Here is a 16,602-nt window from a genome sequence, read left to right as displayed (position 1 = left end):
AGTAGCATCGGATGTGCTCTAAGCCTCAAAAATCGCAGGGAGGCTAGGACACATGTATTCTAGAATACCCAGAAATCATTTTGGGAAATTCCACCCGGAGAGAGTTTTATTAAAATAATTAATTATTTTTAATGGATGCCTAAATCTAAACTTAGGAAATTAAAATAATTAAAGGGTATTAATAAAACTAGGTGTGAATCTTCTAGAAGAAGATGGAGATTGAGTCAATATAATCTGAGCCATTGATTAGAATTTAATTTAGGTCATTAATTACTCAACAAGAAGATTATAAGGACTTCGATGGGCATTTGGAAGACACCGAGTGAGAGATCAAAGATCGATTTTCTCAGGAGAGCAGCGCAGCAGTTGCCGGAGAGATCATCGAGGATATTTCTTGCAGTGAGGGGTAGGGATAGTTTTCCGGTTGGAGAGTTTCCTGATCCGGGGATACACTGCAAAGGAGGCAGAGAGAAATCGAGAAGAGGCAACGCAGAGCCACATTGGGTAGCGCAGAGCCACACTGGGTAGCGTAAAGCCACTCTAAGGCAACGCAGAGCCACACTGGGTAGCGCAGAGCCACACTGGGTAGCGTAAAGCCACTCTGAGGCAGCGCAAAGCCTGAGAGGAGATTCGAAATTTGCTAGAGAGTCGAATTCTAGAGCCAAAAGTCGGGGTGTGAAACCGGAACGATAGAGAATCGAAGTTCCAGAGGAAAATCAACCAGCAAGAAGGGTGATGCAGAGCCTAGTAGTTGTGACACTGAACTGCATAGGCTGACGCAGAGGCAGCGTAGAGCTAGTGTGGGGCTTGCCATCCAGAGCTTGGATTAGTATTGAATCTCCAATGATAATGTGAGGTATTTCTCATTAATTTCTCTACCAGTCAGATTCTCTGTATTGAATAGCCAGTAAGGCATTCCAAGAATTGTATTCAAAAACTACTGCATAATAGTACAAACCCTTAGTTGCTGCACAGGTTTTCCCACATTGGATTTTTCAGGGGACATTTGTCCAAAAACAACAGTGTCAATTGAGTGTGTGGTTATTTCTTCTTGCTCAGTTCTTGTTTCCGCATATAATTTAATTAGTGAATGTTGTAGTTGTATTTACTTCAATATTTACAATGTAACACAGAGAATAACTTGCATGAATTAACCAGTAGGAGAAGTAATATTAGTTTGCAGCAGTAGGAGATTTGGGTCTCCAAATTTTCACATGGTATCAGAGCGCAGGTGAAGCAAGAGAGCAAACCGAAAGAGCCCATTGTTGAAGAGGAGGGAGATCGTCGAATCCCCAGAGGGATTACACAGTTCAGGGCAGGAGGGCAAGGTTCTCGAGGAAAATCTATCTTTGAGTGAGTTGACAGAGAGGTAAGATTTCCAGCTCGTGATTTGTCAATGGCAGAGGGAGCAGCACAGCAGCAGAGTCAGCGAAAAGCAGTCTTGAGGTGGGACGCAGTTTTCTGCAGCGTTTGCTGGGTCAGAAGAGCGTCAAAAGAAGGAAGAAGACACTTTTTGAGGGAATTTCTTCCTTAGTGAATTTCGAGCCAAGGAATTATATATCTCAATTGTTGAGTAGCAGTAGCGAGGAACAGATCTACTAACTCCAGCAGGGAGTGCGTAGGCCAGCCTAACAGTTGCGCGGAGGAGAAAGGGAAAAGTTCGACTTTTTGTTGGTAGAGATGGAAACTAATGGGCCGAGAGATCAAGATCGATTGGACAGAGCATCCAACTATGTGATCTGGAAGGCTAGTATCTCCTGCCTTCTAGATGAGCATGATCTCAAAGCCTATGTCGATAGTGTGGTAGTTGAACCTGCCGAAGCAAATCCGCACAAGAAGTACAAGGCTAAGATGGCGAAGGCCAAGCGGTTGATCCTTGACAAATTGAGGGATCACGTTGTATGTCACACTGTTGGCAAAGGGACAGCTAAAGAGATGTGGGATGCCTTGGCTACGTTGTACTAAGGATCTTCCGAACAACGGAAGATGTACTTGACAGAGAAAATGAGATCCACGAGGATGCAGAAGGGGCAATGCAATGATATGTTCCTATCGAAGCTTGAGGAAGTACGAGATCAGTTGGCAGCTAAGTCACCTGACACGAGGATTCGGGACACGTAGGATTCGAGATTCGTGGTGTCAGATTTGGATACGCTGACCCCCTGGAACAGGACACGTTAGGACATGTTATATATTATTTTATTAAAATATATATATATATATATATATATTAAAAATTAGATATTATCATATTTCTTACACAAATTTTAATTAATGATACAAATTTATTGATTTCAAACATAGATCTTCATCTATAGCTATTAGCATGCAAAGTACATACAAAATTCAAATAAATGTCAGTGGTATTGGTCACATAAATGATAAATATATTAAAAACTTAAATCATGATTCATAATTCATAACTGAAAGACAACTTACAACTACAAGATAGTAAGATAAACACACTGACAATTGTAGTTTTCTCATTAAGTCATCAAATCAAAATGCGTTACATAGGTAGTGTTGGTGCAATGCCAATGGCAAATAGAAATAGAAAATATAAAACAACTACAGGTATACAAGCCTCAATGCATCAATCAGCATCATTGTCCCCATCATCATGGTCCCCACTGCTCTCCTCTGCATCCTCCTCCTCCCCTGTATCCATAGTCGCCTCTACATCTGCTGGTATGGAGGTTGACCCCTCTAAGTCATCAAATCTAACAGGCTCTAGCACTGGATCATTGAGATCCATGTTGGCCAATGCCAACTCAACAGTGGTGTCCAGACCCATATCATCAGGAACAGTGTTACTTGGGAGTGGGAGTGAAAGCGGGGAGCAGGAGCGAAAACGGGAGTGCGAGCGACATATTCAAAAGCTCTTGGTTTGGTGCTCTTGATTAAATACGGGTTCCATACCCTAATACATGACAAAATTCAATGGAAACATTGCAATCCCCCAATCCTAAAATCCTGAAAAACTGATAAGTCTGCTGGATTTTGAATGAAATCTAAAATTCTACTTTCTCCATATGAAATCCAATGAGTCCGAAACCACTCTCAAACATCCCGAGTCATTTCATGGTAAGGTTAAAAATTTAAGTAAAAGGATGAAAATGAAGATTAAGGAGAATGTCACTTTTACTTTAAGAATTTAACATTACCATGAATAGCATATCAATACTAGGGCCTAGACTTGATCATGAAGCTGCCAAAATGCTCTACTCCTTGCTGCAACAGCACAAATCACTTGCCAACAGCACAAATCACTTGCCAAATGATAATATTATGAGCAAACACGCCCTTTTCTTTCCCGCACTGAGCTTAGCGAGTCCTGGAAACAGGACACGTGTCCCAAAATCGCGACACTCTTTTGAAAATCGTGACACGCTTTTGAAAATCGTGACACAACCTCGGATTCGACGTGTCGGAAACGGACACGACGTGTCATATGATTTGGACACGAATCCAGACCAAATCGTGTCGGATTCGCTGGATTCGGGATTCGTAGGGGGTTTAGGACGAATCCAGTGACTTAGGTTGGCAATTGTAGGATCAGTGCCTCAGCCTACAAAGATGGTGAGGTTGGCCATGAATTCAATCTCAAAATAATGGCAAGTATTTGTCCAGAGTATCCTGGGTAGAGAAAAATTGCCAGATTGGGAAGGGATGTGGGCCGCTCTTCAACAGGAAGAGATGAGCCAAGACTTAGTCAAGTGTAGACTTGATGGCAGCAGTAGTAGTGGGACAAAGCCCAAGGAGGAGGAGGAGAATGTGTTGATTTGGGGTAGCATCGGATGTGCTCTAGCCATGAAAATTGGTGGAGAGGTTAAAGCACATGAGATCTCCAAGACCCAGAAATGGTTTGGACAGATTGTACCCAGTTTGGGAGATATTAAAATAATTAATATTTTTAATGGAGTTCCTAAGTCTAAACTTAGAAAAAATAAAATATTAATGGGTATTAATATAAAACTAAGTTAGAAGGTTCCAAAAGTCACGGATCAAGCCAAAACTAATCTTAGTCATTGATTAGAGATTTAATCTCGAGGGTTAAAGGACCAACAGGAAAAGTATAAGAAGAAGCTTGAGGGTCAGTTGGAGAACGCACTGAGGGAGACCAGTCAGTTTGATTTCTGGAGTGGGGTTAGCTGAGAAATTCGAACTAGTGGTCTGGAGAGCAGCAAGAGGCAGCGAGTACGGAACAGAGAGTCAGCAACAACACCAGAATACCAGCGCAGAGGTTGGAGATGCAGACGCAGAGCCTCTCAAGCAAACGCAGAGGCAACGGATTGCGCAGTCACTAGAGGGCCTGCGTGGGTCACGCAAAGGGGCCCAGTGCTGACACAAAGAGGCAGGAGCTGACGCAGAGGGACTGGGCGCTGCGCAGAGGCTAGCAAGCTTGATGCTAAGACTGGGAGAAGTGGTAGAGAATTTTTTCACTTTTGGGTAAGCCAGTTTGGCACCCAGTTGTATTGAAGAATTGCTGAATAATAAAATCCTCCTTTGTTGCATCGGTTTTCCCACATTGGGTTTTTCCCGGGGCAATTGGCCAAAACATTTGTGTTGATGTGTTGATTCTTGTGCATGTGTTTGTTTTTGTATTATGGTGTGATATTTGCAGCAGAATTTATTTTAATGTTTATTGAAGGGTTTTCGTAAATAACTTATTGAGAAATAAGTAGGTAAAATAAATCAGTTGTTGCAGTGATAGAATTTTCACAAAATGTGGCCCTTGCTGTTGATTTGGGGTAGCATCGAATGTGCTCTAGCCACGAAATTTGGTGGAGACGCTAAAGCACACGAAATCTCCAATACCCAGAAAGGGTTTGGGTAGATTCTAAACAGTTTGGGAGATATTAAAATAATTATTAATTTTAATGGAGTCCCTAAGTCTAAACTTGGGGAAATTAAAATATTAATGTGAATTAATATAAAACTGTGTTAGAATGGTCCAAAAGTCATGGATCAAACCAGATCTAATCTTAACCGTTGATTAGGGACTTAATCTCGGCCCTTGATTTGTCAACGACAAAAGTATAAAAGGAGGCTTGAGGGTCACTTGGAGAACACACCAAGAGATCAAGATTTCAACTTTCTAGGGTTGGGCGTGCTGAGAAAGTTGAGAGAGTGATCAGGAGTTGTAGCTGAGAGGCAGTGAATATAGAAGCAGAGAGGAAGAAATAGTGTCGAGAGGATCAACAGAGCAACCGGGAAAGCTGACGCAGAGGGCAGAAGTTGGAACTACTGGGAACAGCCAGAACTGTCGGAACAGCGGGGAAAGCTGACGTAGAGGGCAGAAGCCAAAACTGTCGCGAACAATCGAAACTACCGGGACTGCCAAAACAACCAGGAAAGCTGATGCAAAAGCCGGAACTACCAGGAAAGTTGACGCAAAGGGCAGAAGTCAGAACTGTTGGGAACTGTCGAAACTGCCGGGAGGTTTTTCGTGGGGTAGATTGGCGCTGAGTTGCCGAAGTATTTATATGGGGTTTCAACCAGAGCATCTGTCTCCAAAGGAGAGGTACTACTGTCGAGATTATCCTCTATTGGCTGAGCCGATTTTGGCACCTAGATTGTATTCAGAGACTGCATAATAATAAAACCCTCAAATAGTTCCACCGATTTTCCCACATTGGGTTTTTCAGAGACATTGGTCCAAAAACAACGATGTCACTTGTGTGCTTGTTTTGTTTCCTTTAGTTGATGATCTGTAATGTGTTTGAGCATGCACTTGTATTTATTTCTAGGATTTACATGGTAAATAACTTGTTAATTAATAGAACAAGTAGGTAGGAATAAATCAGAAAGTAAATGAAGGGTTTCTAACGGGTTAGACTTAGAAATTCCAACATGATATAGAGGGTGGTTGCAGATCATAAGAGAATTGAGGACATCAGCCGAGCAAAGCAGCAGCAACAAAAAACAGTTGTCCCAAGTGACAGAAGTTGTTCCTAGCGGAGAAGCAACAAGGAAGGGGTGACGCAGTGCCTGCATCATCAAGTTTGAGCCGAGAAGAGGATCAACGCAGTGGCAGAGGGGAGCAGACTTGACCTACGCAGTGCCTGGTCATCTTTCTCAGTCAGGAAGGATTGACGCCCGTGGCCAGGAGGTGCGAATTTTGCTGGTGCCGGGATTGTGCAGAGCCTAGAAGCTCTAACCTTCAGTTCGCTGGGGCTTAGGAGGTTGTGGGTAAGTTGCAGAGTGAAGCTGGTGGGGTACTGTAGTCAGAACAGTATCTAACAGGGCAAGACCAAGGGGAGGGAGTTGATGCCGAGGCGAATTTCTAGCTAAGGAATACAGATCAATGTTGCAGTTGCACGAACGATCGGAGAGGGGTGACTTGACGGTTGGCAGAAGGATTTCCAAGAGGGAAATCAGGACTCAAAGGGAGTCCAGAAGAGAACTTCCAGACGAGAAGTAGAGAGACTCAATAGGAGTCGAACCGAGAACTTCCAGGTGAGAAGTCAAGAGACTCGGAGGAGTCAACAGAGAAGAGTAGAGAGATAGTCGTGAATGGGATAAGGGATCAGGATAGGCTGGACAGAGCGTCCAACTTTGTGGTCTAGAAGGCCAGGACCCTGTCCACTCTAGATAAACATCGTATCAAGGCCTTCGCCTTGAGGGATGACGATTGTGCCATGAGTACTCATGTGCCACTTGAGAAGAAGTGGGGAGACATGGAGTTGTAGTCAGGCGGACTACAGGCAATGAGGGGTAGGATCCTCGAGGAACCCAGAATCTTGGATTAGACCTTGCTACAGGAGCCCCAAAGAGTAGCAGTACTGGCGATGTCAATAGAGATAGATGCGGATGGAGCGACAGAGGGAGCTACAGTGCAGGATTCCTAAGACAGCGCGAGGTTAGCAGGCTGCAACAATGAGAGAGGCACGGGAGTGTTGCACCAGTGCAGGACAGCACAGAGAGGTGTGCAACAGTGCGAGATGCAGGGAGTTTTTGCAGCAGTGCAGAGGTCAAAGAGGGACCACTTGTCAGTGACAGAGAGAGCTTCAGCATCGGGAGTGTCTCTAGCCTGACAGAGATGTCAGAGTTGGGAGATCAGTTACTTACTTCTCAGTAACTGAGTTACAGTGCAGTAGTTAGCAGTGGTGGTGCTATGGGCAGCACGATGTAGCATGAGAGGGGATGCAGTGCAAACGCAACAGTGGCAGTGGCAGGGCCATGGGCAGCAGCATAGATGTAGAGGGAGTTGTCGTACAGATGCAGCAGTGGCAATGGCAGAGCCATAGTTTGCAGTATGGGATGCAGCAGTGCAGATGATGGGTAGAAGGCCTAGCATCAGGGACCAATGCCAGATGATCAGAGTAATACTCAGTGAGGAGTATTGCTAGAGCACAGTGCTCGCTAAGAGGGAGTGCTGATTTGGGGTAGCATCGGATGTGCTCTAGCAACAAAATTTGGTGGACAGGCTAAGGCACATGAGATCTCCAATACCCAGAAAGGGCTTGAGCATATTCTAAACAGTTTGGGAGATATTAAAATAATTAATATTTTTAATGGAGTCCCTAAGTCTAAACTTAGGGAAATTAAAATATTAATGTGAATTAATATAAAACTGTGTTAGAATGGTCCAAAAGTCATGGATCAAGCCAGATCTAATCTTAACCGTTGATTAGGGACTTAATCTCGACCATTGATTTGTCAACGAGAAAAGTATAAGAGGAGGCTTGAGGGTCACTTGGAGAACACACCAAGAGATCAAGATTTCGACTTTTTGGGGCTAGGTTTGCTGAGAAATTCGAGAGAGTGATCAGGAGTTGCAACTAAGGGGCAGTGAATACAGAAGCAGAGAGGCAGAGATAGTGCGGAGAGAGAGTGATCAGGAGTTGCAACTAAGGGGCAGTGAATACAGAAGCAGAGAGGCAGAGATAGTGCGGAGAGGATCAGCACAGCAGCCAGGAAAGCTGATGCAGAGGGCAAAAGCCAAAACTGTCAGGAACAGTCGAAACTGCCGGGAAGCCAAAACTGTTGGGAAAAACCGGAACTGCCGGGAACTGCCGGAACAGCTAGGAAAGCTAACGCAGAAGGCAGAAGCCGGAACTGCCACGAACAGCCGAAACTACCGGGAACTGCTGGAACAGCCGAGAAAGGTGACGCAAAGGACAGAAGCCAGAACTGTCGGGAACTATCGGAACTGCGGGGAAAGCTAACGCAAAGGGCAGAAGTTGGAACTGTCGGGAACTGCCGGAATTGTCGAGAGGTTTTTCATGGGGCAGATTGGAGCTGAGGAGCTACCAGAGTGTTTATCCAGGGTTCCAGCCGAAGCATCTGTCACCGAATGAGAGGGACTACTTCCGAGATTATTCTCTGTCGGGTGAGCCAGTTTTGGCACCCAAATTGTATTTAGAAACTGCATAATAATAAAACCCTCAAAGAGCTACACCGGCTTTCCCACATTGGGTTTTTCCGGGGACATTGGTCCAATAACAACGGTGTCACTTGTGTGCTTGTTTTGTTTCCTTTAGTTGATGATCTGTAATGTGTTGAGCATGTACTTGTATTTATTTCTAGTATTTACATGGTAAATAACTTGTTAATTAACAGAACAAGTAGGTAGGAATAAATCAGAAAGTACATGAAGGGTTTCTAACGGGTTAGACCTAGAAATTCCAACATTTGCATCGAAAGAGCAGCAGGAGCAGCGGAGGCAGAAGAAGGACGTCTCAAAGATCAAATGTTTCCGGTGTGGTGAATTTGGTCACTACGCTATGCAGTGTCCTCTCAAGACGAAGGACAAGGACAAGAAACATGATCCGTAGGTTGCAACTGCAAAGATTGAGGAGGAGGAGTTTGCCATGATTACCCAAATACCTCCAAGGGATAGGTGGGGTGATCTAGTACTTGTAGTTTGAAAGAACTGTAGAAGGGAAAGATCCTCGAGGAATCCACCTCTTGGATCAATACCTTGCTACGGGAGCCCATATCAGAAGTAGCGGGATGGACCAGTGTCAGTTGGTGCAAAGGAATGCCAGAGTGACAGTTGCAGTGGCTAGGAGCGCCAGAGATTGAGCAACGCAGAGCAGAGTTGGTAGCAGTGCAGATTCAGCAGCAATGGAGGGACTAGCAGCAGTCAAAACTCCGGCAACATATGCATCACACTGAACACCTTTGGTTCAGTATTTTGGATGGTTTCTCAGCTTCAGCAGCAGCATATGAGAGGGAGTTGTAGAGTAAATGCAGTTGGCAGCAACATGCAGAGTCAGCAGCAGCACAGATGCAACATTTGTGCAGTAACTAGTGGGCAGTGATGTCAGACATCAGCAGCGCAGAAGGAGATGTTACAGAGTCAGGGTGATGCTTCAGCAGGTTGTATTACTAGAGCACATTCCTCAGTAAGAGGGAGTGTTGATTTCTGGTAGCATCAAATGTGCTCTAAGCCTCAAAATTTACAAGGAGGCTAGGACACATGTATTCCATAATACCCAGAAATCGTTTTGGGAAATTCTACCCGGAGACAGTTTTATAAAAATAATTGATTATTATTAATGGATGTCTAAGTCTAAACTTAGGAAATTAAAATAATTAAAGGGTATTAATAAAACTGGGTGTGAATCTTCTAGAAGAAGACGGAGATCGAGTCAATATGATCTGAGCCATTGATTAGAATTTAATCTGGACCGTGGATTACTTGACCAGAAGATTATAAGGACTTCAATGGTCAATTGGAAGACACATCGAGTGAGAGATCAGAGATTGATTTTCTCAAGAGAGCAGTGCAGCAGTGGTCGGAGAGGTCAGCAAGGAGATTTCTTGCAGTGAGGGGCAAGGATAGTTTTCTGGTTGGAAAATTTCATGATCCAGGGATACATTGCAGAGGAGGCAGAGAGAGATCCAGAAGAGGCAGCATAGAGCCATGCTAGGTAGCGTAGAGCCATGCTGAGGCAACGCAGAGCCTGAGAGGAGATTCGAAATTTGTTGGAGAGTCGAGTTCTAGAGCCAGAGGCCGAGGTGTGAGACCAGAAGGGCAGAGAATCAAAGTTCCAGAGGCAAATCAACTAACAAGAAGGGTGACACAGAGCCTAGTAGCTGTGACATTGAACTGCTTAGGTTGATGCAGAGGCAGTGTGGGGCTTGCCATCCAGAGCCTGGATCAGTATTGAATCTCCAGTGATAGTGTGAGGTATTTCTCATTAATTTCTCTGCCAGTCAGATTCTCTGTATCGGATAGCCAATAAAGCATCCGAAGAATTGTATTCAGAAACTATTGCATAATAATACAAACCCTTAGTTGTTGCACTAGTTTTCCTGCATTGGGTTTTTCCAGGGACATTTATCCAAAAACAACGGCGTCAATTGAGTGTGGTTATTTCTTCTTGGTCAGTTATTGTTTCCGCATATAATTTAACTAGTGAAGGTTGCAATCATATTTACTTCGATATTTACAGTGTAACACAGTAAATAACTTGCATAAATTAACAAGTAGGAGAAGTAATATCAGTTTGTTGCAATAGGGGATTTGGGTCTCCAAATTTTCACACGGACCTCATAGAAACTCCTTAAAACCCCTCCAAAAGCCCTCGGGCCCGTTGATGACACCAACCTATGCCTATGACCTGTCTGCCCCCAACTCTGAAAGACCATCCTAACCATGTCACCGGAAAAAGGAACATTACAAATCCTCCCGCCCTAAGATTGCTTTCCCTCAAGCAATTGAAACATGTGGACCATTCTAGGGGCCCAACGCAACTAAAACCCAATGGTCGGATCCCATACGAACCATTGGGTGATGCTCTTCCTATGTGTCAACCCATCATGAATGGACCCCTCAATGCCCGAATCCCAAACTGATCTCTGACTATACCTGTCATCAACCAATCATCTTGGATCCCAATGCCACCATGGCCAATGGTCACCCAAGTCCCATGGCTCAGACTGTGCTCTGTCTTCGTCTATAGTTGTTGCTCCATAAATTGAATACCAACTCATCAACTCTCTCCAATCCCACCTTTGCCATAAGCCGAGGTCAACCCCACTCTGCTAATGTTGGGCTAGTGCTACTGAAATATTGATGAATTTTCGGTAAGCACCACTGTTGTACTGTGGCCCAGACTAAGGTTGATACTCCATCAAAAGTATACCAACTCATGATCTCCTGCCAATCTAAGGCATGGACTCCAGTGTAAGGAACAAGTCTACTATGTTGATGTTGGTCCATGCTGAACTCATGCTGCTCCACCTGATCAATCGACAATATCCACTGAGAGATCCCTACATCTCTCCCTACAATGGGTACGAGTGGCCAAACTGTGTTGCACACCCTGTCTATGTATTCTTGGAGAGCGTTGCTGCCTGGAAACACTGTAGCTCTACTGGCTGCCACTGCACCTATTGGCACCTCATTAGTGGGTAGGCCCAAAGATGGATGCACCACCATCTCTAGAAGATCCTCTCTTCTATGTCTGAAAGCTCCATACTCCTTTGGTCTACTCGTCATCTGCAAAATTGTCCTGTCAAGTCCCAATGCCTCCTGATGACCAATATCTGCAAACAATACCTCCCTAGTGGCTGCCTGTACATCTACCTGCTCCCCTCCAATGGTTAGCCCCAAGGGTGTTTGCTCATCCTCCTCCATCATGAGCTCAATATGAACCTCCAACTAACTCTCCCTAGAAGGCTCATCATGCATACTATGCACATTCTCCTCCTCAGCCGACTCATGCTCCACCATACGTTGCTCACGCTAAACCACCACTGGTGACTCATCATCCTGAACATCTCCCATCGGATCCACTGACTAATCACCATACACACCTGAATATAAATCTGGTCTCCTATCAACAACTCCACATGACTAATGCTCCTCAGAGGCATCCTCAAATGAACCCATGGACTCATCCAAAGAAGAATCCTCACCCTGAGAGTCAGAAGGAATCTCCTCTTGCTCTACCTCTATCATCTCCTCAGTGTCACTCAAGCATGAGTGATCAAGTCCCTTGCAAATGAAGCAGAGACCCTTCCTCCTCAGCTCATTCTTGTTGCATGATCCACCAAACCTAAGCAGCTCCTCCCTAGTCAATTGTCTCCTGAACAACCCAATGTTTTGCTCAACCAACCTTTCGGCTAATTCATAAGCAACAAGTGAAACTAGTTGTTCTCTCCTCCAAATGGTCAACAATCTAGCCCGCAACTCCCTGCAAATGTCATCACGATCTCCCATAACTGAAGACAAAATGGACAGCATGTTTGCTTTGACCATGTCAGGATGATGTTTCTTAATGCTAAAGAAGTATCGAAACATCTGATGGATCAAGTCATCACACCCCAGATCAAACATGATTTCATATGTTCTAACTATGGCCATGATTTCTAGAACCTCAAGCTTCTTCCCAAAGGTAGAACCTGCACTATTGTCCAAGTCCTGAAAAGTCTCTACTATCAGCTTGAAAACTCTCTTCATAACATCACCATTGAAAGGAGGTATAGGTGCGGTCAGTCTCATGGTGTTACTAAGACAAGATGCAACTGAAAGTCTAACCCCTTCACAAGGTTCCTCCAAGAACTTGGATTGTATGAGGGCAAGCATAGCTGGTCTTAGAGCCCAAATGAGTTTCTTCCCTTCTAACTGGTTCACTTCGGAAAGGAGTTCATCTAGTTTGAAAAGGACTTTCTATGTGACCCTTATGTGCTTCAAATCTGTCCCAAGTGAAAATATTTTGTGCCCTATTTCCTACCCCTTCTGCACATCCTTTGGTTGTTCTCTTTGAAGAATGGCATAAACCCCCTTTGAGAAGGGTCTTTTGTTCAATGTTGGCACTTATATCAAGTTGTTTTGATATATGACTAGGACTGACAGCATAACAAAGTATACAATAAATGACCAACTGACTCAATACAGTCCCCTCACCTTTTACTGGTAGCATACATGGCATGACAGCCCAGCACTCGACAACAATTTTGTTCATTAAACTTCTTCAGCAATACAAACCAGACTTAGACACACAACCATACAATGGACAACAAAATTTAGACCTTGCTAAACTCAAACAATGCCTCTGGTGACAACGATATGCCCAACAAGTGAGAAAACGTCTACAACACTACAAATGAATTAAATCAACAGAAATTGATGGTACCAAAACCTCCTTAAGATGTTACACCGGAAAACCACCAGCAACCAAGAAATTAAGCTATGACAAAAGGAATGGAATTTAGAAAGGGAACTTGATAATGTTCTACTACAATACAATAGTTTCTCCCGTTGATGCCACTATCACTAGAATTTCGTGCGGCCTCTTACAAATAGGAACACGACCCTTTTAGTGGCTTCATTCCTCAACTAAAACTATTGATACCCAATTCTTATGGGCAACACCAATCTTTGAATGTTCGCAATCCTTTGGTCTCTTTATCGCATCCCCAGGTTACGTGCTTTAAATGCACTACACAGTATTGTTTCGATTACTCTGCCTCAAACCATACACAGGTTTTGCATATTATTTTGTGATCCCCAGGTGACATGATCTGCAGGTGAGGCAACTACAGGCATTGCCGCCCTTTCCACACAAACTTATGGCTTGGATTTATAGAAGCATATTCCTTCACATTGTGGGCACGTCCCTCATATATATTCAACATAAATTGTCTCTGCATGCTCGATCTGTGGCTCCCACAACAATTGTTCCTCTTGTGTGATTCCAGTACCCACAAATGCAACCTCACGTAGCCATCTACATGGATTTGCTAGACATGGAGTACTGTCGGCAGAGATTCTTACGTTGTTGCTTTGTCCTTTGATTCGCTGCAAAAATTGATCACTTGCTATTTTTCGACAGACTGGACGCACACAGCTTCAACAAACATTTAACGTTCAAATCCCCACCTACGGACATGAGGCACAATGCTACGCTAATGATCACTCCGCCCACGTGAAATCCTTTGTCAACAATCTGCGGTCTCAGATTGTGGCCAGTTATGTGCTCCTGATCTTAGATGCCAAAATAATTTATCAATTGGTTCTTCTCAATGTTTTAAAACTCCAACTCCAGTTCGGAAATGACCGAGGGTTGGCTCCGACTCCGACTCCAACTCGGTATCGACTCAGCCGTTTGATTTCAATGACTCGGTCACTGTAAAAAATACATTAAATATTTTTTTTTTATAAAAAAACATAATTTTAAAGATTTTCATTCATGTTTCCAAACAAAAAGCTTTAAAATATAGAGAGAAGACAACATATGATCAAAGTAGGCTCATCAATATATCCATTATATCAAAATGGCACCCAGTGCACTATCCAATACAAAGTTCATACTTAGCCTAAGGACAATCACTAGACTACAACAACAATAATACCAATTTCTGCCCCTAATGAAGTCTCAAAACCCTTGATTTAATTCTGGTCAAGCTCTAGAACAATCAAAGGTAAATATGTATTTATTAGTCCATTGCCAAAACATTTGCCTTTTTAAAAACATTGTATGGCTCATTGCATTGTTTCATTTTTCTAATTCATGCCACTAGGATAACCATACTTCAGCCTTGTAATTTTCAAAACTTTCTCACAGTGATAGATTACTTTAGGGCTATAAATATGCAATAAACAACAACCCAACCATTGATATGTAGGAGGCGGAACAACTTTTGACAAATTTGCTTCAGGATTTTTGTCAAAGAGCTGAGCTGACCGAGTTGTTACCTAGGCGGCCAAGTCATTACTGAGTCGGTCGAGTTGTTACCGAGTTGACCGAGTCAATGACTGGCTCGGTAACAACCCGACTAGCCGTTCCATTTTGATCATCGAGTCGACCTAGCCAAGCATTGGCTCGGTCTGACTCGGCTGAGTCGAAGTCGACTCGGTCGTTTTTTAAAACAATGGTTCTTCTATAGGTTTCCATGATCAAAGAAAGCCAACCACCCATTCCACGTGATGCAATCGGGGCTATTTGGTGAAAACAGATTTTGACTGCGACTTTGTTCCTGAGTTTAGGCTTTGATGTGGCTATTCCCTGCACTAAAGATCAACATGGGAATGCACCTCCTAGTTTATGTGCTCTCAGCTAACAAGGGGGCGGACCTTGTGTTAAATATTTTGGCACTATACACAACCACAACTCGAATTTTTGCTCTGTGGTGCCAATGGATTGATGGAGGCGTCGCTACTCCTTGATATTTTGGCCACCAATCGCACAGCTTCATCGAGTTATGAATTGATCAAGCCACTCAATCGCGTCACGTAATAGATCATGCTAGCATTCACGTTCAGCATTCTGGTATAATTGTTGGCTTGGCCCCACATCGCCCCTCACGCGTAGGCAATTGGAGCAACTTAGACTCGTAGTGTAATTCTCTGTCCAGACAACATGGTAATCAAACACGCATTCTTTGAGCTAGTGAATGTGCACAGGTATTCGGTCACGTTACAATATTTGTAGACCACATAGGCCTTCGAAGTCTGACTCTGATTCTTAATTGGCAATGCAGTTTTAAGCGACTCCACGCGATCACGAAATTAATCGACCATTATTAAAATAATTTGATTGATGGCTCCCTTGGGGAATTAGAGTGATGACTTCTTGCCCTTGATCTAGAGAATGAAACGGCCACGGCTTAAAAGAATTCAATCCTTAAAAGAAATAATAAAACTTTTGGCATTTGAATGAAATTGAATATATGCACCCCTTTTGATATGTGTGGTTTATTTGGGCCAATTTGTAGAATTTTTATTATTTCAGCAACAATTTGTCAGAGGATTCATTTCACACATAATAAGAAAAACTGTCGAGCTCATTTTGACAAATTCTCATTTTTGTTGTAGGAACAAGTTTTTCGACTTCTCTGGCAAAACCCTTTAATAATACCTACCACTAAAAACTGAAAAACCTGTAGGCTAAGCCACGATTAATGCTCTAATACCACTGTAATGTCTGAAATGGAATATTATGCTAATTATGTAGAAATTTACTCAACCCAAAATTTCACTGTAAAATCAACATTCTATTAACAAAAGATTGCCATGTAAAATATAACAGATAGAATGCATTCAATTTCATAACACGATAAGCAGAAAATAATCTCAGCTTTTATTATGATAGATACACTAGGTTACATGCAAATACAACCAATATAGCTGAGATGAAAAGCTGGCCTCGACAAATATGCTCCAATGTTGCACCGGCCTCCCAAAACTAAACTGAAATCAATCACTGCACCTGTGAACTCTGGTTGAATCCACCAAGGAGATGAGGTGGGTTTCCGTCCACTCTCACCAAAATCACCCGAGGGTTTTTGTCCTGGGGCTACCCATGAAGTATAGAATCGGGTTCTCACCCTTTCATACAAGAAGTGATGTCAAATCCAAGATGTCCTCCAATGGCCTCCTCCTTTTTTATAGATTTGATGGACCCCTCTAGAACCTCCTATTTTATTATCATTTTAATCATGGAGCACTTTTCCCTCTATTATTTTAATTAAAATATTCTTTTTAATGCGAGAAAGGGGTAAATTGGCCACCATGTCTCCTCAGGTCACTGAAACTCACATCTAACCATCCCATCATGTAGATCTTCTCATTTTGGTTCCAACAAGTTATTACACTAAGGTGTTTTGTTAAGTAATCCTCCCGGAATGACACCTTAAGCGTAA

The 16,602-nt window shown here is 43.2% G+C and overlaps 2 protein-coding genes across 4 annotated transcripts in view; both read right to left on the bottom strand.

Moving 5' to 3' along the window:
• LOC149142808 (uncharacterized) overlaps positions 1-11,593 on the bottom strand; it is a 67,864-nt gene extending 56,271 nt beyond the window's left edge. The window contains exon 1 of the mRNA XM_089448544.1: positions 11,279-11,593. Coding sequence (XP_089304670.1) covers positions 11,279-11,593 — 315 coding nt within the window. The remainder of the gene's footprint in view (positions 1-11,278) is intronic.
• Positions 1-16,602, bottom strand: part of XRCC2 (homolog of X-ray repair cross complementing 2 (XRCC2)) — a 448,851-nt gene that overhangs the window by 81,426 nt on the left and 350,823 nt on the right. The gene's annotated exons all lie outside the window — the stretch shown is intronic.

Source organism: Pinus tabuliformis, chromosome X, assembly GCF_031772625.1.
Source record: "Pinus tabuliformis cultivar Carrire ecotype Pingquan chromosome X, CPIR1, whole genome shotgun sequence".
Taxonomy (NCBI): domain Eukaryota; kingdom Viridiplantae; phylum Streptophyta; class Pinopsida; order Pinales; family Pinaceae; genus Pinus; species Pinus tabuliformis.
Note: the sequence above shows the minus strand (reverse complement) of the source record. Positions and strands in the feature narration are given on the sequence as shown.